The sequence below is a fragment of the Podarcis vaucheri genome, assembly GCF_965113315.1.
Source record: "Podarcis vaucheri genome assembly, chromosome: 14".
NCBI lineage: Eukaryota > Metazoa > Chordata > Lepidosauria > Squamata > Lacertidae > Podarcis > Podarcis vaucheri.
In genome coordinates this window covers 27,123,360-27,145,679 of record NC_138752.1, presented here as the reverse complement: position 1 = coordinate 27,145,679, position 22,320 = coordinate 27,123,360, and the positions used below count along the sequence as shown (strand labels likewise).

The 22,320-nt window shown below is 49.3% G+C and overlaps 1 protein-coding gene across 1 annotated transcript in view; it reads right to left on the bottom strand.

The window, feature by feature from the left end:
* SMAD6 (SMAD family member 6) overlaps positions 1-19,582 on the bottom strand; it is a 57,804-nt gene extending 38,222 nt beyond the window's left edge. Inside the window, exons 1-3 of the mRNA XM_082198612.1 lie at positions 18,611-19,582; positions 7,230-7,286; positions 1,560-1,637 (exon numbers count right to left, since the gene is read on the bottom strand). Coding sequence (XP_082054738.1) covers positions 1,560-1,637; positions 7,230-7,286; positions 18,611-19,448 — 973 coding nt within the window. The 5' untranslated portion in view covers positions 19,449-19,582. The remainder of the gene's footprint in view (positions 1-1,559; positions 1,638-7,229; positions 7,287-18,610) is intronic.
* Between the last annotated feature and the right edge of the window lie 2,738 nt (positions 19,583-22,320).

Below are 22,320 nucleotides of genomic sequence, written 5' to 3'. Positions count from 1 at the left end.
CTGACACCAAATTAGGAAAATATAACAGCAATTCACATGGCAGGGACATTTTTTTTTGTTTTGTTACAGAAACACAGAACTCCATCGTGCTCCATGGAAAACTAGATCATTTCCACTTTAAAATTCGAGCCAAGATTAGTTCCCAATATTTATGACATTTTTTTAAAAGAAACAGATAATCAGATAAATGGAAACATACAAACAAAGCTCCATTTGCAGAGATACTTAGAAGGCATGCACTGATTATGAAACAAAACTGGGTAGATAAAGGATTCTCAACTCTAGATTAACTGCCCCACCCCCAGTAAATACCCATATTAGCAACTCTGTGGCCTTCCAGGTGTTATTAGAACCAACTGCACAAATCTAAGATGGGGAACACCTGGATTACCAATAATACTTATGAAAAGGATCTAGGGGTCTTAGTGGACCACAAGCTTAACATGAGTCAGCAGTGTGATGCAGCAGCAGAAAAAGCTAATGCTATTCTGGGTTGCATCAATAGATGCATAGTGTCAGATCAAGGAAAGTCGTAGTCCTGGCTCTGGTCTGCCTTGGTCAGACTTCACTTGGGAGTACTGAGTCCAGTTCTGGGCACTATAAATTTAAAAGGATATGGACAATCTGGAACCTGTGCAGAGATGGGTGACCAAGATGATCAAGGGTCTGGAAAGTAAGCCTTATGAGGAACCATTGAGGGAGTTGGGCATGTTTAGCCTGCAAATGACTGAGGGAGAAACGATAGCAGTCTTCAAATATCTAAAGGGCTGTCACACGGAGAATGGAGCAAGCTTGTTTTCTCCTGCTCTGAAGGCTAGGACCCAAACCAACGTCTTCAAGTTACAATAAAGGAGATTCTCTAAACATCAGGAAAAACTTTCTGATACTAAGAACTGTATCAGTGGAAGGAGGAAGACCTCCTTGGAGGTTTTTAAGCAGAGGCTGGATGACCATCTATCATGAATGATCTAATTGAGATTTCTGCACTACAGAAGGTCAAACTAGATGAACCCTGGTATCCCTTCCAACTCTAAAATTCCATGATTCTATAGGATGGCCAATGGTCAGGAATAATGCAAATGGTCCAGGAACATCTGGAGGACCGCAGGTTCACGGACGCTGGCCTACACTGCAAGAGTAAACTGCTTTTAAACCATTTTAAGTGCCACAACATCCCATAGGGAGCCCTGGGGCCAGAGGTTTAGTGATGGGGTTCAAACCCATATTAAGAGATCCTGAGCCCCCCCCCCATAACTGCAATTCATGGAGCCTCCTACACTACTTTTAGGTGTGTACCACACCTACGCCTTAATTTTCTCTTTCTATTCCATGTCAAGCAAATCCATTAACAAATATCTTGGATAAAATTCTGAGGCTACGAAGCCCTGGGAAAGGTCCCTTTGATATACACGACCATCACCCCTTTGTTTCCCATATTCAAATGAGCATTTCAACTTCTTGGATTATATTTCCCAAGAGAGAGTCAGTTTCTAACACTGAGTCTGACAAAGTTGCCCCAAAGAGTCCCTTGATTTCAACACGCTGAAAAATCTGCTAACCTGAAAATTCTCCTGGGGTGACATTGGGCGAGTTTGTAGCCTCTGTTTCAGTGTACGACAAGGTGGAATCTGAAAGATCTAGAAGCAAAAGTAAGAGAAAAGACAAGGGTTATTTCCTAGAAGACAGGCATCTTATTTGCAAAGACTCTGAAACCCAAGTTGCCGCTCACTCAAAACACAAAATACGCTAGCACACAAAAAAGCTTTCATTTCCAAACCAAATCCTTATCGTTCTTTAAAGTCTTGCCTTGCCCTTTCTAGGGGTCAATGTACATGTTGCCCTCTTGGTGAAGCCACACAAGCAAGCAAATCCCACTATTGGTTACACAACCCACCTGGAGCAAAAATGTAGAAGGTTCCTCACGCAGTCCGGGGCTGGAAGGTGGAGACGGATGACCTATTTGATCCAGAGAAATCAGTCCCCAAGCAGGAAGGGTGACAGAGGGGTTAAGGGACAAGTGGAAAATGGCAACAGCAACTGGGAAGCATGGAGTTAGGGGATTGTTCTTGGGAGCACTCGATAAGATGGCTTGCTGGATCAAGGAAGTTGGCTCAATTCTCCCAGAAGACAACACAGGTGAAAGCATAGCTGTCAACTTACAGATTTGAAAATAATAATAATAAGAAGAAGAGTTTGGATTTGATATCCCGCCTTTCACTCCCCTTCAGGAGTCTCAAAGCGGCTAACATTCTCCTTGCCCTTCCTCCCCCACAACAAACACTCTGTGAGGTGAGTGGGGCTGAGAGACTTCACAGAAGTGTGACTGGCCCAAGGTCACCCAGCAGCTGCATGTGGAGGAGCGGAGACGCGAACCCGGTTTCCCAGATTACGTGACTACCGCTCTTAACCACTACACCACACTGGCTCCAGCAGCCATATATAAGGGACCAGCAGCCTCGAAAATAAGGGATCAGCAGCCAAAATAAGGGATTTTCCCAGCACAGGTATGTTCAGCTTCTGAGCCCCTGCGAGCCAAAGGCAGAAAGCCCAGCCAGCAGCCAAACGAAGCCTCAAGCGGTGGTTCCCACAACGCATCAACCCGGCAAAAGGGATGCAGCAAGGAAAACCACTGTCACCTCTCCACTGGGAAGTGCTGAGCAAAAGCGAGTCCCCAGGCAACGCGGCCGATTTGATTGGCACAAGGCATGCAAAATCCACCCCCTAGTCATTCTTAGACTCCTTATTGGGTGAGCAACACAGCCAAGCAACACAGCTGGAGCCTCCCTCCTCCCTGGCCGGCAAGGAGGGAGGGAGAGGAGCTGCTGAAACCCGGGAAATTTAAGGGACATCATCAATAAGGGACAGCAGCGGGACACAGCACTGGGATAAGGGAGTTTCCCGCCAAATAAGGGACGGTTGGCGTGAAAGGCAGACTGGTTAAGTACGCTGGAACGGGATATTGCAGGAATTGGGAAACTTAAGGGCAAATGAGGCCCCGCAGGCCTCTCTCATTGGTCCTCAGAACTCTCCCTAGGCCACACCCCCTCTCCCAGGCCACGCCCCTCAGCAGCACAGCTCCACAACCCATTCCTTTGCCCTTGAACATAGATGATGAAGAAGTACAGAGAGCCTGCTTAGCCAGAAGCCCTAATGGGAAATGCACAAGCAGGACTTGAGCAAAAGGACCCCTCCTGTGGTTTCCAGCAACCATAGGAGCCAACTTCTAGGCACTGAGGTCCCGTCAGCCCTCCCCATAAAATATTTGAGGGGGCTGCCCCCCCCAGTTGATGGGCATCGCCATTCAAATGGGGGGAATGTGATCAATTATGCAGGGCAGGGCTTACCAATGGCACCCCCCCCCATAGTTTATTCAAGTTGCCACCCCTGCCAGCATTTGGAAGCATTAATGTAAAGGCAGAAAATTGCCATCATAGCTACTGATAGCCTTCCCCTCCATGAATATGCCCAATCCCCTTTTCAAGCCATTCAATTTGGTTTGCCATCACAGCCTCCTGTGGAAGAGAGTTCCATAGGTTAACTGTGCACTGTGGTTGGCCCTTGTGGAACAGGATGCTGTTGCTAGATGGGCCATTGGCCTGATCCAGGAGGCCTCTTCTTATGTTCTTATATTCTCCATGAATTTGTCTAAGAGGCACCCACGTTGGTGACCCTCCCTACCATAAACTTTTCCATCAACTAAAAAAAGAAATCTGGCTTTGGTTGAACCTGTGGGATCTTCTGCTTGCAAGGCCTCTTGAGATATGGTGGCCCCTCACCGAACTTCACACTAGCCCCATTTCCCTTTGTTTCATGTCCCTGCAGATCCAAGCGCCATTCACTGCTCCCCTTCCCTTTCCTGAAACACCGAAACTGCCCTCAAAAATAACCCAAGGTTGAGTGGATCAAATCAAACAAGTAGGAACTTGGGAGCGGATAAGGTTACACTAAGCCTCCAAACAATTCATCGTTACTATACTTAATTATCACTATTAAAATTCTTGAAGCTGTTTATTCTTGTTTCCTTCCTCCCTTCCTTCCTCCCCTGCTGAAACCAAGGAAACTTTGTTTTAACAAGTTAAAAGTCTTTGTTGATCTTTCTCCCTCTCTCCTCCACCCACCCCCACTTTGCTTGCACCCCTTTAATTAAAAAGGTGCTCTAAATGTTTGCTCCAAGATCAACTCCGTGTGTGCGTCGCCCTCCCCCATCCCTTTTCTTTTCAGTCAAACCAGCCTGAAAAGCAAAGCTTCACTTCGCATTGTGTCACTCAAAGTTCTCCGTCTAGGGAATGCAACTCAACTTGGTGCACTGTGTAGGTGCTCTGAACTACAACTCCCATCAGCTGCAGTCAGCATCTGGAGGGCACCAGGTTGGAGAAGGTTTGAAGAAATTATGACACCTCCAGCGCAGGAATATGCAAGTGGCCCATATGGGGATAGAACCCACAACCTTGGCATTATCAGCACCACGCTCTAAACAACTGAGCTAGTTCTCCTCCATCTCATTTAATCCCCACAACAACCCTGTGAGGTGGGTTAAGCTGAGAGGCAGTGACTGGTCCAAGGTCTCCCAATGAGCTTCATGGCCAAGTGGGGATTTGAACTCTGGTCTGCCAGATCCTAGCCCAATACAATGGTACCTCGGGTTAAGTACTTAATTTGTTCCGGAGGTCTGTTCCTAACCTGAAACTGTCCTTAACCTGAAGCACCACTTTAGCTAATGGGGCCTCCCACTGCCGCCACACCACTGGAGCACGATTTCTGTTCTCATCCAGAAGCTAAGTTCTTAACCCGAGGTACTATTTCTGGGTTAGCGGAGTCTGTAACCTGAAGCGTATGTAACCCGAGGTACCACTGTACTCTAACCACTACACCACACTGGCTCTCATACTTAATTTGAGCAATTGATGTGCACTGTTATAGTTCTATTGCTTTTGTTATTGTATTCCATACTATGTACTATGCAACAAATCTTTAAAATAAGCAGTTAATATTTTTTTTTAAGTCTATACAGTGGTACCTCAGGTTAAGTACTTAATTCGTTCCGGAGGTCCGTACTTAACCTGAAACTGTTCTTAACCTGAAGCACTATTTCTGGGTTAGCGGAGTCTGTAACCTGATACGCATGTAACCTGAAGCATATGTAACCTGAGGTACCACTGTATTGGGCAAATACACATTTTCCTTGTTATGTTCTTAGGAGGATTCTCGTGAAGAGCCCTGAACTTTAAAAGGTACCACTATACCACTGCATTTGGTGACTGCTTATTTGCAAGGGATATGGGGTGGGCTGCACACAATCCGAATTCATGATTCTTGACTTTGCATTCCCACCTAACTGACCAGCCTCCCAACCCCAAAAAGCCAGAGGCAGAATCGGGCACTCCATCCACTGAGGTCTGTGCTTGAATTCCTCAGAGGCAATATATACTTTGGAAGGCCACTCCTTTTGGATTTCACTAGCTTTTAAAGTAGGTCAATTTTTTCCCCCAGTTCCCAGCTTCTTTGACCATTTTTCCTTTGCTTGATTTGGGGGAAGGGGGAACAACAACTGGAACGTGTCCAGAGGAGGGCAACCAAAATGGTCAAAGGCCTGGAAACGATGCCTTATGGGGAACGGCTAAGGGAGCTGGGCATGTTTAGCCTGGAGAAGAGGTTAAGGGGTGATATGATAGCCATGTTCAAATATATAAAAGGATGTCACATAGAGGAGGGAGAAAGGTTGTTTTCTGCTGCTCCAGAGAAGCGGACACGGAGCAATGGATCCAAACTACAAGAAAGAAGATTCCACCTAAACATTAGGAAGAACTTCCTGACAGTAAGAGCTGTTCGACAGTGGAATTTGCTGCCAAGGAGTGTGGTGGAGTCTCCTTCTTTGGAGGTCTTTAAGCAGAGGCTTGACAACCATATGTCAGGAGTGCTCTGATGATGTTTCCTGCTTGGCAGGGGGTTGGACTCGATGGCCCTTGTGGTCTCTTCCAACTCTATGATTCTATGATTCTAAGGAGAGAAATTAAATCCAAAGCATCTCACATTGCTGTGTTGAAGGGAGGCTTGTCACCTTTGCTGTGGCCAGATTCTTTTAGCAGACTCAGTTTTCCCTTAGTTGGCAGAGCAGAAGACTCTATCAATCTCAGAGTCGTGGGTTTGAGCTCTATGTTGGGCAAAAGATTCCTGTATTGCTGGGGGTTGGTCTAGATGACCCTCAGGGTCCCTTCCAACTCTACAATTCTGAGATTCCCCTACTGCTGCACTGATCTGCGGGTGGCAGACAGACAAAAGGCAACCCGCCTGCAACCGTTGGATTTTCTGCCTACCGTACAGGTGCCAATAGCTCAGGTGCCCTATCAGTCAAAAATGTGGTAACCAAAGATTATAAAGAGAGCTTGGGGGGGGGGGATTAGCTCAGTAGCAGAACATCTGCTTTGCATGAAAAAGGTCCCACACAGTTTCTATCTCCAGAATCTCAAAGCAGGGCTAAGAATGCTCTCTGTCTGAAACCCCGAAGACTCTCTGTCCCTGTACATCCCCAAGAGCGTTCCTGGGATCTTCTAGGGAAGCACTATAAGTGGTCCTCCATGGCCCAGAAGCACAACTCATGCCAACAAGTCATCGTGCCTTCAGGGTGCAACCCTGTGGAACTTCCTCCCACCAGAAGTCAGACAGACACAGTCCTTGCTGAGGTTTCAAAAGCCTGGTTAGAACAATTTCATTTCAGGAGGCCTTTGCACTACAAACGCTTCCCCTTTGTTCCAAAACATTCTGACGCTCTTTTTTTGTTTCTGAGATTTTAAATTTGGGGAGTTTTGTTTGTGTTTGGGATTTTGTCAATCATCTACAGTGGTACCTTGGGTTAAGTACTTAATTCGTTCCGGAGGTCCGTACTTAACCTGAAAATGTTCTTAACCTGAAGCACCACTTTAAATAATGGGGCCTCCCGCTGCTGCCGCACCGCCGGAGCCCGATTTCTGTTCTGATCCTGAAGCACTATTTCTGGCTTAGTGGTGTGTGTAACCTGAAGCGTATGTAACCTGAAGTGTTTGCAACCTGAGGTACCACTGTATTTTTTTTGTTGCAAGCCACACTTTGTGAGGCCTAAATGGCAGAAAGCAGGATTTAAAAGAAATGAATGAGATGGGCTTGGCCTGCAGCAGCTTTTGAACATTTCGCGTGAAATCACAGCAAGACACAACTCCAGGACTCCAGCAATGTGTAGAAAAAGAGATACTTACCCAGTGGCTTTTGCTCGTCATTTGGAGACAGCCGGGAGTAAGGAGGGGGTGGAGATTCTGAAAAGCGAGGAAGACACTGATTAACAACCCCTGGAAGTTTAGGTTACAGAAGCATTTGCCCCCACACCAAGGAAGGAACCATTTGGCTGAATGTATGGTGGAATATCTCTCTCCTTGTTTTTATGGAGACACTGGGCACCATTACTCACTCCTAAAACCATAGGTAGGCAAACTAAGGCCCAGGGGCCGGATCCGGCCCAATAGCCTTTTAAATCTGGCCCGCGGATGGTCCAGGAATCAGTGTGTTTTTGCATGAGTGGAATGTGTCCTTTTATTTAAAATGCATCTCTGGGTTATTTGTGGGGTATAGGAATTTGTTCATTCCCCCCCCCAATATAGTCTGGCCCCCCAGGGACAGTGGACTGGCTCTCTGCTGAGAAAGTTTGCTGACCCCTGCCTAAGACAAAGCATTCATAAGCACATCACAAAGCATAGTTATTTAACAACACATTACCCCTCAAGGTGCTGGGTGTATACGATAAAATGGGGAGAAGTGCTTTCATGGACCACAATGAACTAGAATTGGGTCTTAAGGAGGCCACTGGCTGCAGTCCTTAATCCAATTTACTCTGCTGTAGTCCCATCAACCGGGGACGCGGGTGGCACTGTGGGTAAAACCTCAGCGCCAAGGGCTTGCCAATCGCATGGTCGGTGGTTTGAATCCCTGCGGCGGGGTGAGCTCCCGTCTTTCGGTCCCAGCTCCTGCCCACCTAGCAGTTCGAAAGCACTCTTAAGTGCAAGAAGATAAATAGGTACCGCTTTATAGCGGGAAGGTAAACGGCGTTTATGTGTGCTGCGCTGGTGCCTGTTCGCCAGAGCAGCTTCGTCACGCTGGCCACGTGACCCGGAAGTGTCTCCGGACACAACTGGCCCGTACGGGCAGGGGTACCTTAGTCCCATCAAAGACAAGGCGGGTACTCTGGCCAGGTTCACTGGGAATACAATGCACTTTGTGGCTAGCAAACTCCTGCTCCTACAAAGGCACAAAAGGCCTATTTGCTTGGGAATAGGGACCACTGCCTTTTCAAGTTCCAGAACTTCCTCATTAGGGCTGGTCGATATATCGTCCAAAACCCCGGTTTGAAGTTCACATTGTGATAATTGTTTCATAATATTTTAGCTAGCAATATATTGCGAATCACAATGTGTGTAGGGGCTAGGTCAGGCATCCCCAGCCTTCAGCCCTCCAGATGTTTTGGGCTACAATTCCCATCATCCCTGACCACTGGTCCTGTTAGCTGGGGATCATGGGAGTTGTAGGCCAAAACATCTGGAGGGCTGCAAGTTGGGGATGCCTGGGCTAGGTGATTGCTGGTTTTCAACATTGTGATAACTCACCAGCTAAACACTGCAATGTTATCAGGAGCTAAACCTCACAACATCACCTGCTAAATGTTGCCATCTACCACAATGTCTGAAATAAGGATAGAACTATACAGAGGCAAACAGGACAACTGCTGGCAACTGCTACAACTTAGGGGTCTAAAACAGATAAATGACAATATTACCAATAATCAAATACTCGGTTTCATCAGCAGGCATGCCAAAATGCATCCCAACAGGACTTTGGGTTTGGGGCTTGGCTACCAAATGGTGGTACAGTGGTGCCTCGCAAGACGAAATTAATTCGTTCCCACCCCCAGCATTTTAAAAAACCCCGGGACAGCGGAGGTCTTCTCTGCTGTCCGGGCAATATTAAAATGCTGGCGGGCGGCATTTTAAAATCGCCCCGGGACAGCGGAGGACTTCTCCGCTGTCCAGGGCGATTTAAAAGTCCCTGGGAAGGCAGGCAGGGGGGACAAAGACTTTTGCCCCTTGCCAGCCTTCAGAAGGTGTTCCCGCCCCCCCACCCCGCTTCAGAGCACCGTTCCGAAGCGGGGCGGCGGGGGAAGGTGTTCCCGCCCCCCCGCCCCGCTTCGGAGCACCGTTCCGAAGCGGGGCGGTGGGGGAAGGTGTTCCCGCCCCCCCGCCCCGCTTCGGAGCACCGTTCCGAACCCGGGCGGTGGGGGAAGGTGTTCCCGCCCCCCCGTCCCGCTTCGGAGCAGAGTTCCCCGCAGCCCCTTGCTTCAAAAGAGGTCCGGGAGGCAGCGGGAAGCGCTTCCCGCTGTCCCCAGACCTGGGGCTGCGGGGAGAAGATTGCTTCTCCCCGCCGCCCCTTGCTTCAAAAGAGAATACCCGCTGTCCCCGGGGCAAGCTTCGTTTTGCGAAGCAAGCCCATAGGGAAATTCGTCTTGCGAGGCAACTCGAAAACAAAAAAACCTTTCGTTTTGCGAGTTTTTCGTCTCGCGAGGCGTTCGTCTTGCGGGGTACCACTGTATAGAGGACAATCCAAATTACAGCGATGAGTGATAGTGAATACATATAATCTGGGGCTGCCAGACTGCCAGCAGGCCTACCAGGCGGCAGAAGCGGCAGTGGCAGAAACAACTTGCCGTGACAGTGGTACGTGGCAGCAGCAGCAGCGACAACCTGCAAGGCATGGCGGCACAATCAGTGGCGACCTGCAAGTCCTCGTGGCTGCGACGGGAGCTGGTAGCAGTAGCAGTAGTAGCCTGCAAGGCCTCATGGCAGCAGCACAAACAGTAGTAGCAGTTACCAGGATATTGTCCTGTTCGCCTCTGGGTATTTCCATTCTTACTTCAGATATCGTGATATATTGATATATCGCGATGCTTAGCTGGTGATATATCGTGATACAGTGGTACCTCGGGTTACATACGCTTCAGGTTACAGACTCCGCTAACCCAGAAATATTACCTCAGGTTAAGAACTTTGCTTCAGGATGAGAACAGAAATTGTGCGGCGGCACAGCAGCAGCAGCAGGAGGCCCCATTAGCTAAAGTGGTGCTTCAGGTTAAGAACAGTTTCAGTTTAAGAACGGACCTCCAGAATGAATTAAGTACTTAACCCGAGGTACCACTGTACGTACTGAAAACCCATTACTGTATTGTCCAGCCCTATTCCTTATCAGTGTACAATGAGAACTGAGTGTTTACTTGAAATTTCAGGGCAACTAACTCTCAACACTGGTGCTCCAAACAAGACTGCAAGATGAGGAAACCACACTATGGAAGGGCATCAACACTTCAAATTTTTAAAAGAAATTTTCAACTAGTTTATTTCAATTTCAACTCATCCTACCAGCCCAAAGGAAACCTGGGAACTATAGTTTTCAGAGGTGCCTGAAAATACCCTGTTCCAAGGTCCAAAGGGTGACAAATTATGGGGTTTCTCTAGGAGCCAAGAAAGTCCTCTGTAGAGTTTTGACACTGCTGCGGAAAGAATCCAGAACAACACTGTCACATTTTTTTTAAAGCTGCATTTTGGGGGTTCTCTTTCTTGGGAGGTGTTCAACTACAGCTGCTTCCCTCCAAAACCCTGGACACAAAGTCAGTGCACATTTGTTACAAAGAACACGGTATTCCGTGTTCCAGTGATATTCGAGAGAGAATATTCGAGAGAAAGAAATTCCATCACTCCCTGTAGGAAAGATCCAAAGTGAATGGGGATTGCAAAACAAAGAGAATTAAGGAAATTAAGGAAAGCTGACTTGCCAAAAAAAGGGGGGAGATTCCCCGCTCCCCTTGCAGCAACGCAGAACAGAATTAAGAGAGAGAAAAGCACACACACAGAGAGAGACTCCTGTCTTGTTCCTGTCAACCAAAGAACAAGATCTAGGATCCTTTTCCAAGTCAAGTTTCTTAGACAATTTAATTTCTACGTGAACTGAATTCTATAGTTAGGGCAACAGAAAATTCAGGTTCGTAGAGCTGGTTTTTCCTTCTCTTAAGGAGTTTCAACAGGAAGGCAGGTTTTGCTGCTTTTTTAAAAAATGGAAAAACCCCAACTTGCAATAATAATAAAAAACACCAGAAGTTAGGAAAAGGGGCACTGCAGCTTTAAGAGAGTCAGTCAGATAAATTGCCAGTCAGGCTGGCGCCAGCAAAATGCAAACTGCATATTATCACCACTTCTTCACCTAAATAGCAAGAGGGGGGAACCTGCTAAGGAAAAGAAGGGAGGGAGGGGGGAAGGAAGGGGGTGCTTTTTAAGAACAACTTGAAACTGATCTCGGTTGAAAGGGGATAATGCCAAGCCAAAAGAAAAAGAGACTTGTGTGTTTGTGCGTTTCTCTTTAACTCCCATTTTCTTTTGCCTGAAGAAAACCAGTGATTTTCTATACATCCCCTCCAAAAAGGTTAAGTCTCCTTCGGCATTGCCGAAAGGGCAGTAATTTTGTGGATACGGTTACTACCACCGAAAACAAAAAATGCAAAAACAGGCAAGGCAAAATTTGCCTTTCTAAAGAGAAGGAGCCGGCGATGAGAGTTAAGCACACTTCATTGTGTGATGGCTCTTACTCCTGTGCAAATTTACTTAGGGCTGTCTTGGGAAAACAAGTCCAAATCCTGCTCAGCCTTTTCTTCCCACAGAGTTTTGCTTAATTTAACACGTGTTCGCAGAAGCCCCTTTGGGAATCGAACTCAAACAAAGTGGATCTATATTTTTTTAAATGCCACCAAGCTGTTTGTTTGCTTTTGCTGGTCTTGATTTCTACATTTCCAGCGCCTGCTGTCAGAGCAGAGGAATGAGATAAGGGAGAATCTTGGATCTCCTTCTTCCCAAATGCTTTGGTGAATGCTAACTATTCCTCTGATGGAAGCAGAAATGGATGGTGGCGTTTGTGTGTGAATTTGGTCCAATGGCAACAGAAGAGGGGAAAGGATCCTGGATGTTAAAAACAACAACACTGATGGGAACTGTACTTCAAAACATCTGGGGGGGGGGACGGACACCAGGTTGTAAAAGGCGCCATCCTGCCAAACTTTGTCTAACATGGCCCTTTTAAAAAACACACAGTAAGAATGCGCAGAAGATGGTGTTTAGGGATGAAGGGAGAAATCTCATTTGCACTACTCTGTATTAAGTTACAGGGAGTACAAGGGCTGCCTACTCTTACTTCACCCTCCTGGCATCCTATAGACCCCATGGCCACAGGGAGTGAAGGGGGCCAGCCAAGGGAAGCCAGCCTCTCTTCCCCCCCCCCAACCCCACCTCAAATTGCAGCCCCTGATGCAAAACGTTAACCCCTTGCTGCCTGGAGCACACCATCCATTGACGTGCTCTGCTGGGATCAACAGGTGTTGCTGGTTTTAAGCGGTGGGGAAATCTGCACTCTCTTGATGCCTCAAGACTTCCACTAAAGGAAGCTGGGAGAACTGTGCAAAGGTGAGGGTGACCGCAGCCAGCTTCATCTGGCACACCCAGGAACCCACCCTGGGGTGCAGGTAAAAATATGGGCATAGGAAACTGCCTCAAACCAGTCAGACCACTGATCTGTCTAGCTCAGTACAGTGGTACCTCAGGTTAAGAACTTAGTTAGTCCTGGAGGTCCGTTCTTAACCTGAAACTGTTCTTAACCTGAGGTACCACTTTAGCTAATGGGGCCTCCCGCTGCCGCCACATGATTTCTGTTCTCATCCTGAAGCAAAGTTCTTAACCCAAGGTACTATTTCTGGGTTAGCAGAGTCTGTAACCTGAAGCATCTGTAACCCGAGGTACCACTATACTGTCTACTCTGACTGGCAGGGAATCACCAGGGTTACAGATATTGGCCTTTCCCAGTCCTACCTGGAGATAGCGAGGACTGAACCTGGGACTTCCAGCCTGCTAAGCTAGTGTTCAGCCACGAAGGTATGGACAGCCCACCTCACAGCCCCCGAAGCAGAAGAATGGGTTACTGTCTTGAAGGAAATTAATACCATGTTTTGTCTAGCCGATTGTCCAGATTTTCTATGACTATTATTACATTGACATCCCATCCTTCCTTCAAGGAGCTCATGGTGACATACATGGCTCTCGCAGCCGTCCTCACAACAACCCTGCCAGGCAAGTTACACTGACAGATAGTGACTGGCCCAAGGTCACCCAGTGAGCTTCACAGGCAAAAGTGAATGTGAACCCTGGTCTCCCAGGTCCTATTCCAACACTCCACTTGCACTCATTCTGGATTAGTGGCAAAAGGGTTCCCACACCTGTGGCTTCATGGTTCCCACACAAGCACAGAAAAGGCGCAGAATTTGGGTCTGGATGCAGAATTCAGCACCCATGTTTCTGGTCCTGAACACTCTGAAAATAATAATCATAAACACTCAGCACGAATATTCTCTGGAGCTCCATCCATTCCCATGTTATAATCCTCACAACAACCCTGTACGGTAGGCCTCCATTTGCATTTTACAGTTCTGAGGCTGACAAGAGAAGAACTTGCCTTAGGCCAGGTGCAGAATTCATAGCAGGAGGGATCTGAATGAAGACTGGACTCATTGGTTACACTAGCTTGAAAGTTTGTAGAGGACCATACCCGGGAAATGTCTGCAGCCAGATGGGCGGCTGAACAGGATTCCCACCAGCTGTTTGGCACAGCATCTGCTTTGCATGCGGAAGGTTGCAGGTTCAATCCCCAACAGCATCTCCAGTTAGGACTGGGAGAGAACCCTTCCTTAAATCCTGTAGAGCCATTGCTGCCAATCAGTGCAGACAATATAGAGCTTGGTGGACTAATGTGTCTGATAGCTTCCCTATGTCAGGTCACAATTCCTTGTTTAGAGCCAGGCAATGAGTGGAGCGTTGATCGGGGTGACAGCTATCTGGAGAGGGGAGAAAAACGCCCCGCTTGCCCCCGGTCAAATATCACTGTGACCAACACCACTGTGACCAACATTACCTCTTGTCACACAGGGAAGGGCCAAGGGGAGCCCTCATCCCTAATAAAACCATGAAGAAGCAGGCAGGCTTTGATCTGGTTTACATGCAGAAGATTCTAGGTTCAATCTCTCTAGGTAGGACCAGAAATGTCCCTAACCTGAACCATGAAAAGCAGCTGCCAGTCAGTGTAGACAATACTGAACTAGATGGACCAATGGCCTGACCCAGTATAAGGCAGAAATTTTCTTTGTTCCTTAACAAAAAAACAGACTCCCTGGAGATACAAAGGAAGCCAAGACAGGAACTCTTTCCCCTGATATCTAGGGGTTTTTTGTGGGCAAGGAATTTTTTTTTCAATCATGCAAGCCCCACCCTGCAACCTGAGGAGGGACAACTCTTACCAAGCTCATCAGCTGCTTGTGAGAACTAAGTCTCCCTTGCAACCGGATAACCAATGCCGATATTTGTCACTTTGAATACGGCCACTGAGCGGCAAGATATGCATTTCATACATGAAATAACTATAAGCAACATATAAAGTTTAAACTCAGCAAACAGGTTTCCAGTGCAGCCTTTGATCCAGGGAGATGATGCAGCTTTCTAAGTGGGCCAAGAATCAGGTGTTCTGTGCGTGCGCATGTGAATGGGCGACCCAGGGACTTTTTCATCTACTCAGATACAAGGCTTCACACGAAATCTGCCCGAGTCAGCAAATCCAAAGCAACGATGCATGAATCAGAGAAGTCAAGAGATGCACATGCATGTGTGAAACAGCCCTCGCTCGGACAATGCTCGACATCAGTTCTTCAGCAAACCCTTGAGGCAGACAGAGCACAGAACAAACACTACACTAGGGTGCTATTCAATAAAGGCTTGTGTTTTAGTACGGCATTACCACCTGCTGCCCAACACACCTGGTTTTAGACGTGCGTAAAGTAAAGCAAAGCAGTATTTTAATTTAAGAAAACAAGAATGTGCCAAATGTGTGTCCGTGTGTGTATAATACTATATAAGAGATCCCTGTGTATATAAATAGACCCTGAGTGCTTTCCCTAATTTAAGCTACGATCTATTCCAAAAGAGGGAGGAATTGAAATATGAGCAAAGGTGCTCTGTTGCCAGTTTTGCTTTGCTCCAGGGCTTTTTGGCTGGTAGACTTTAAAGCATCTCTGCATTTATATATATATATATATTTGAAAGCCGCAGCTAGCATGGCCAATGGTCAAGGCTGGTGGGAGTTGTAGTTAAAAACATCTGGACCATTGAGCCCAACCCACTTCCCTCTTTGGTACTCACAACAGGAGGAACCAACCACAATCCCTGGCTTTAGTGTGATGGCAGAACTTGGGACCATGGTTTGTTGTACCCCAAGCAAACCATAATGATAAACCAAAGTTTGTTCTCGCCATACCAGTCATGGTTTACTTGAGCTAAACAAACTATGATCCCTGTGAGAAGAGGATGCTGGACTAGATGGGCCATTGGCCTGATCCAGCAGGCTCTTCATATGTTCTTACAGGTCAGTTGTAGCTTCAGGAATCATGCTTTGTTTCCTTCCAACATGAATGGGGAGGATCAGAGCGGGCACAACGTTCTTGTGTAAACCAAGGTTTCCAGCTAAACATGATGTGTCACCTTGGCCACCATCTTCAGCTGGCCTTTTCCCCTAGTAATGTGTTTGGAATCGATGAAGTGGATTGTCCTATATTCTCAAGGAGCGTCTCCACCCCCATTGTTCTGCCCGGACACTGAGGTCCAGCGCTGAGGGCCTTCTGGCGGTTCCCTCGCTGCGAGAAGTGAGGTTACAGAGAACCAGGCAGAGGGCCTTTTGGGTAGTGGCACCTGCCCTGTGCAACGCCCTCCCAGCAGATGTCAAGGCAATAAACACCTATTTTACTTTTAAAAGACAACTGAAGGCGGCCCTGTTTAGAGACGTTTTTAATGTCTGGTGCTGTATTGTTTTTAATATTCGGTTGGAAGCTGCCCGGAGTGGCTGGGGAAACCCAGCCAGATGGGTGGGGTATAAATAATAAATTATTATTATTATTACGCTGGCCACCAACATGGATGGCTTTAAAAGAGGATTAGACAAATTCATGGAGTTTGAGGCTATCAGTGAATGTCAAAGGCAGTTTGCCTCTGTATGCCACTTGCTGGAATCACAGATGGGGAGAATGCTGTTGTGGGATTTCCATAGGTATCTGGTTGGCCACTGTGAGAGCAGGATGCTATGTTAGATGGGCTATACTTATGTTTTTATCTCTCACTCTCAAAAGTTGGGATACGGGCCTGGGCACAGCATGACGTCTCTGGCTTAAATTCTTTAACCAATCGTCATGGACTATGTTGGACCAAAAATACTCTAACCAGTGCGCTTTCCACACTGCGCCTGTCAAAATTGCACAACAGCCCTGTCAACACTGAAAAGGAAAATCAGTTCAACTTCCAAGGGCCAAGCACCAAACATCAACAGATCTGGGCCACACAGAACCTGCAAGCTGCTCTGCTCTGGTAGTAAGCAGCCAATTGTCACAGGTGGTGCAATAAATAAGGACCACTTCAGACAAGCATGTACATCACTTGATTTCTCAACGCTGGATCACCCTCAGCTGGAACACTGACTTCTGCAAGCCTCTGACATTTTACAGTTCTCTTGGGAGCGCCTGGAACTGTGATGGTGCATCCACACATGCAGGCTGTTTTATCTGATGCCTGCAGTTTCTAAGTGAACCAGGTCTTGATGAGTGGCAGTGGGATGTGTCCACCAACTTGGTATGGGAAGCCCTGGGTCTGAGGGGAACAGGAAGCTCCTGTGATGCTTCCTTCACAGATGCAGGCCACCGCTGGGTGCTGCAGTTTTCAAGTGCAGGACCTGCACATGTGAATCAGCCCTAGGGTGGGAAGGCGGAGAGGTCTCCGGTTCCATGCATTTGCGTGAACCATCACCATTCCAAACCTATCATCCCCAAAGTGGCCTGCAACTTGAACTGCTCATGCGGTGGACAAAATGAGTTAGGATCAACATTCCTGGCTTAAGAAGGAAATGGCTAGAAGTTGTTAACCATAAACAGAGAGGTACTGTGTGGCTCTAGGCATCCTGGAGGTCACACCCTATGACTTCAACACGATGCACCATAATCCCAGAATCCATTCTGCACATGCTCAGATATGCAGGGAAGGGCTGAAGCTCAGTGATAAAGTATCTGCTTTGCACGCAGGTCCCATGTTTAATCTCCAGGCAGGGCAGGGAAAAAGACTCCGGCCTGAAATCATGGAGAACCACTGCCAGCCAGTGTAGACAGTAGGGAGCTAGAGGAACCAGTTTGCGATGTTCCTTCCTATGCTGCTACGATTAGCTACATATACAAGATTATCGCTAGACATGGCACTTTGCAGAGTTTCTCACACACAAAAATTCAGGTCCTTGCCCCAAGGAGGTTCCCATCATGTCACATGTGCCAAGCCTGAGATCTGGCACTGAAAACTTGTTTTCAAAGCAGGCTGAGCGCCTCTCAAATAAACAGGGTGAGAAAGAGATACAAAGGCACCAGAATTCTGAAGCACCTTCCAAGACTAACAAAGATTGTTGTGCACCAACTTCCACAGGACAGTCGTTACATCTGGCAGTTTGAGCCGACAGCTGTCGTCATGCCCTTCAAATGCTGTCAGACCCAAACTCCAATCATCCCTGACCCTGAACACTGGCCATACTGGCTGGGAGTTGTAGTTCAACAACCATAGCCCTATGAAAGGGCAGTAGCTCAGGGGTAGAGCACCTGTTTTGCATGCAGAAGGTTCCAGGCCCAATCCCTTGCATCTCCAGGAAGCCAGGTGTTGTTGGACAACAGCTCTCATCATCCCTGGCCAATGGAACTGATGGGAGTTGTAGTACACCAGCATCTGGAGGGGACCACATGGGCTACACTGAGGCAGATGGACACAGGTCTAACTCAGAAGAAGGGAGCTTCCTATGTACATCTGAAGGGCATCAAATTGGTTATCCGTGCCAAACTACATCTGCTCACCTTTGAGATGCCTCCTATGGCAAACTATTCTGGAAGTTGCTTATGCCACTCCAGGCAAACTTTTGCACTTGCAAAAACATCATTCCGTCTTGGTTTAGACCAAAGATTCATCTGACCTAGAGATGGGGAACCGCTGGTCTTGCAGATACTGTTCAACTGCAGATCCTGTGATCCATGGGAACAGGGAACCCAACAGCGTCTAAGGGCCACAGGTCCCCCATCTCTGATCTAGGCCAGCATTATGGATCCCATAATGCAGCAATCCCCTTGATTTTAGCCACACAGGTGATAAGATTCTCCCCATGTCGTTTGCCCCCAGCAACTGAATTCAGAAATACAGTGGCTCTATCTATGGCGCTCTTATTCAGCCACCATGGTCAAAGTGAGAGAATTTTCACCAAGATGCCTGTGCATGTTGATTTTCAACACTGAATACTTCAAATGGGAGGGGGTGTAACTGTGGATCCTTTATGAAGATGCACCTTCCCCAATACTCCAGTCCCCCTCCCTGAACTGCCTCAGGACATCCCAGCTGCCCAGCCCTCCCGCGCCCCAGGTGGCCCCGAGGCAATCGACGGTGCTACTAACCTGGCCCGCACAGCCTGCTGAAGTGATAGGGGTTGCAGCACACCGTGGGGCCGTCGGGGAGGCCGAAGCTGCCGCACTCGCACAGGGGCTTCAGCTCGGCCGGATGCTGGAGGTCCGGCCAGCGGAAGAGCTTCCCCAGCAGGAGGTGCGGAGGAGCCGCCTGACCGCCCAGGCGCACCTCGGCGCGGGAGACAAGGACACAGTCACTGGGCATCCCGCCGCGGGACTCGACGGCTTCGAGGAGACTGTCGAGGGAGCGCTCCTTGAGGCGCTTCAGGAGTGAGTACGTGACGGCCTTGAGCTCCTGCTCCAGCAGAGAGAGCCTGGAGCGCCCTTCCCGGGCTGGCAGCTCCCGGGGCCGGGGCGAGACGGCGTCAGCGTCGGCGTCCCTCTCCTTGAAGAGGCAACAGGTGACGGTCATGCCGTCGCTCTCCTGCGCCCACCACGGGCTGTCCCTTTCGAGGCCGCCGTCGGAGCCGCCATCCTCGGCGTCCTCCAGCGCTGCTGCTGCTGCTACGGCCGCTGCCTCCTCTTCCACCTCGGGGGGCGCCGGAGGGTCGCCCTCGCCGTGCGCCATGGACCTCTCCAAAGCGCACGGCTCCTCGACGGCGCCTCCGCCGGTCACCGCTCGCCTGCCGCTCGCAGGGGGCTTCTCCGGGCTCCTGCCGTCGCTGCCCCCTCGCTCATGGCTCTTCCTGAGGCTGCCGGTGCTACTGCCGGTGGAGCCGCCGCCACCACCATCTCCTCCTCCTCCCCCTCCTCCGACGCCTTCTCTGTCGGGGAGGACCCGGCTTCTCCAAAGTCGCCGCACAAGCCCTGCCCGTTTGGACCTGAACATACGCTTCGCCCGGCCGCGGAGCTGCTGGCCTTTCCTGGCTCCGGGTCAGATCCTCCCAAACGAGGGCCGCATGAAGGAGACCCAGCAACGACGGCAGCGGCGCCGGCGCCCGGAGCAACCGCGGGGGCTACTCGCCCGCCCGGCCCAGCCACTCGCCCAGAAGCGCCGGCCGGGCAGCCACATGGGGGAAGGAGGCAGCAATGGCATAGAGCGGAGCCCCGCAGGCCGGCGTCCTGGCGAGCGGGGGATCCGCCGCAGCCCGCCCCCTCGGCCCTACATGGAGCCCCGAGAGCCAGGAGGGGACGGGGAAGGCTTGCCGGCCCCCCTCCCTGCGAGGGAGCCCTTCCACGAACAAGCGCGCAAGCAAACAAAACAACAAAACTCCCCCAGGCTTTTTCCTTTTCGCCCTTGCAAACCCTCGACGCCGCGGTCCTTCCTTTGCGTCTGGCTGGGGCGCCTTTTAAAAAGTTGCCCCGACGCCTTCCCAAGTTAGAGGCTGGCCGCCCCCCGGGGCAAGGAGCAGGCTGGCGGCGCCGCGCATTGCTTGGCTCGGTACTCAAGATCCCAGCCCGAGAGAAACGCGGCGGCGGCGGCAGGAGCAGGAGCAGCAACACTGCAGAAGGCGCATGAGAAGAAGCGCCGTCGTCGCCGCAGCCGCTCGGGGAGAAAAGGCGCCCCAAATCCTCCTCGGCGGTCCGGAGCAGCCTCAGCAAATCCACGCCAAGCGAAGCCCTCGGTGCTTGCAGAAGGGCCGGCGAGGCTCCTGGGGGCAGAGGCGTCCACCCAGGGTAGAGCCCCCCGACTTCACTACTCCTCCTTCTTCCGCCCCCCGGGCTTGGAGGGCCGCCGAGATCTGCCTCCCGAGCAGCGGAGACCCTCGTCGCCTCTCCCTCCCTCTCTCTGTCCCCCCCACTTCTTCCCTCTCTCTCTTTTTTGTTCTTCTAAAACACACACGCAGGGCCCCCTAGGAGAGCGCTGGAGTCATTGGCTCCCTCCCATCATGTGCCAGTCTAGACACTTTGGCGGCGCGGAGCTGCACTGATGGTTGCGCAAACAAGGTTTCAAGTTTCTTAACTCTTAAAGGAAAACGCCTCCCGGTTCTCGCTCGCCTCTCCTAGCTTCTGGCTCCCCCTTCGCTCTCTCCCTCCGCGCTTCTGGTTTTGGGGCACCCTCTTGGCCCCCACCCCTAAAATAATAATTAAGGGAAGGGAAGGAGCTTCTGCGAGGAAGACGATTCGCAAAAGAACTAATAAGAACAACAATAATAAAAAGAGGCTGGGAAATGGGAGCGAATTATAATACGTTCTCGTGCCCTTTTGCTTCCTATCTGCTGTGTGCAAATGGCCAAAGTGTTTATTTGTTTTTTGGAGGCATTTTTTATCCCGCCTCCTCCAAGGAGCTCCAGGTGGTGTCCACGGGTCTCCCCCTCCTCATTTAATCCCACAACAACCCTGCGAGGTAGGTTAGTGGGCCAAGAGGCAGTGATTCTAAGAATGTCCTCTTTCATTCAATAATAATATTGATAATAATAATAATATTAATGAACTGGCTGAGCAAGTCTTCATTGAGCTCCTGCATTTGAAGCTCCATAGAATGTTCATCCTTTTTCAGTAAATCCCATGGTGATGAATGAGACCTTGTCCCAAGTAAGCATGCAAAATTAATAACCGCAGTGGGAGTTAACTTCTGGGCAGACCTGCCTGAGATCAGGCTACAAGTGCACTAAGTGGGTGTCTACTGGGGGTGGGGGACCTGCTCCCATCAGTCCCTTCTGGACTTTTGTTCTGCTCTTGCTCTCAAGTGCAGTATGTCAGTTGTGGCAACTCAATCCCCTGTCTGACTGAGGCTTAACTTTCAGTGGGTACCAGTATAAATGTTATATTTTGCACCCCCTTGGTTCAGTTCCTTCTGTGGAGGAAATGCCCACACTGCCCTAATTCCGGCACTGGTGGGAGTTGTAGTTCAGTAAGATCTGGAAGGCTGCAAGTTGTACATCCTTGGGACACAGCCTTCAAGGCTGCCCAAAACATCGAAGCTGCATGGCAGGTTCTGGGAAACATATACCTCGGGAAGAAAGTGTGCATATTTGCAAGGGATGCTGGGGTATAGCTTCCAAATTGTATTTTCCTGCATGGGATCCCAGCCACTGCACACTGCAAGGCAGGGACCCTGGCACATACCTCTTGGGTTGCAAACTCCACTGGCGCCCCCAAGCAGCATCACCTTGTGATGTAGGCGGCTGTTCCTCCCATTTTAACACAGGGGGAAACTGAAGCCGAAAATTTGCATCTCACATAGGTTTGGCTGGGACGTTGAGGCTGCAGTAGGGCAACTTTTTACCCATTGGTTACCTGCAGTTTAGGGCAAGTTTCTACACTACACTTGATCTTAGCAAAAAGGCCGAGTAGCAAGTTTCATATGTAAGGAAAGTGCTTGGACATAAAATGCCTGCTTGCAAATTGTTTGGGTGCAAACAGTTCAGAAGGAATCTGAATCCCCATTGCAGAAGTAGATGCAGCCACAGGCTCACCTTTAATTATTTAGCGAAAGTCCAAGAAGAGCAGGGGATAAAGCTAAACATGGCTGCCACATTTGGAATCACCATTTGCTTTAAAAGACCAGGAGGGTTGAAGCTCAGAAATAGAGCATATGCCTTGCATACAGAAGATCTCCCGTTTTACTCCCCAGCATCTTGAGGTATGGCTGGAAGAAACCCCTGCCTGAAACCCTGAAGAGGCGAGCTGCTGCCAGTCAGTGTAAACAATACTGAGCTAGATGGACAAATGGCCTGACTCAGTATTAGGCCGCTTGCTGTGTTTGCTAGCTGATAAAGACTATGGAAGGGCATTTCTGTCCTCCAAGAATCACACCC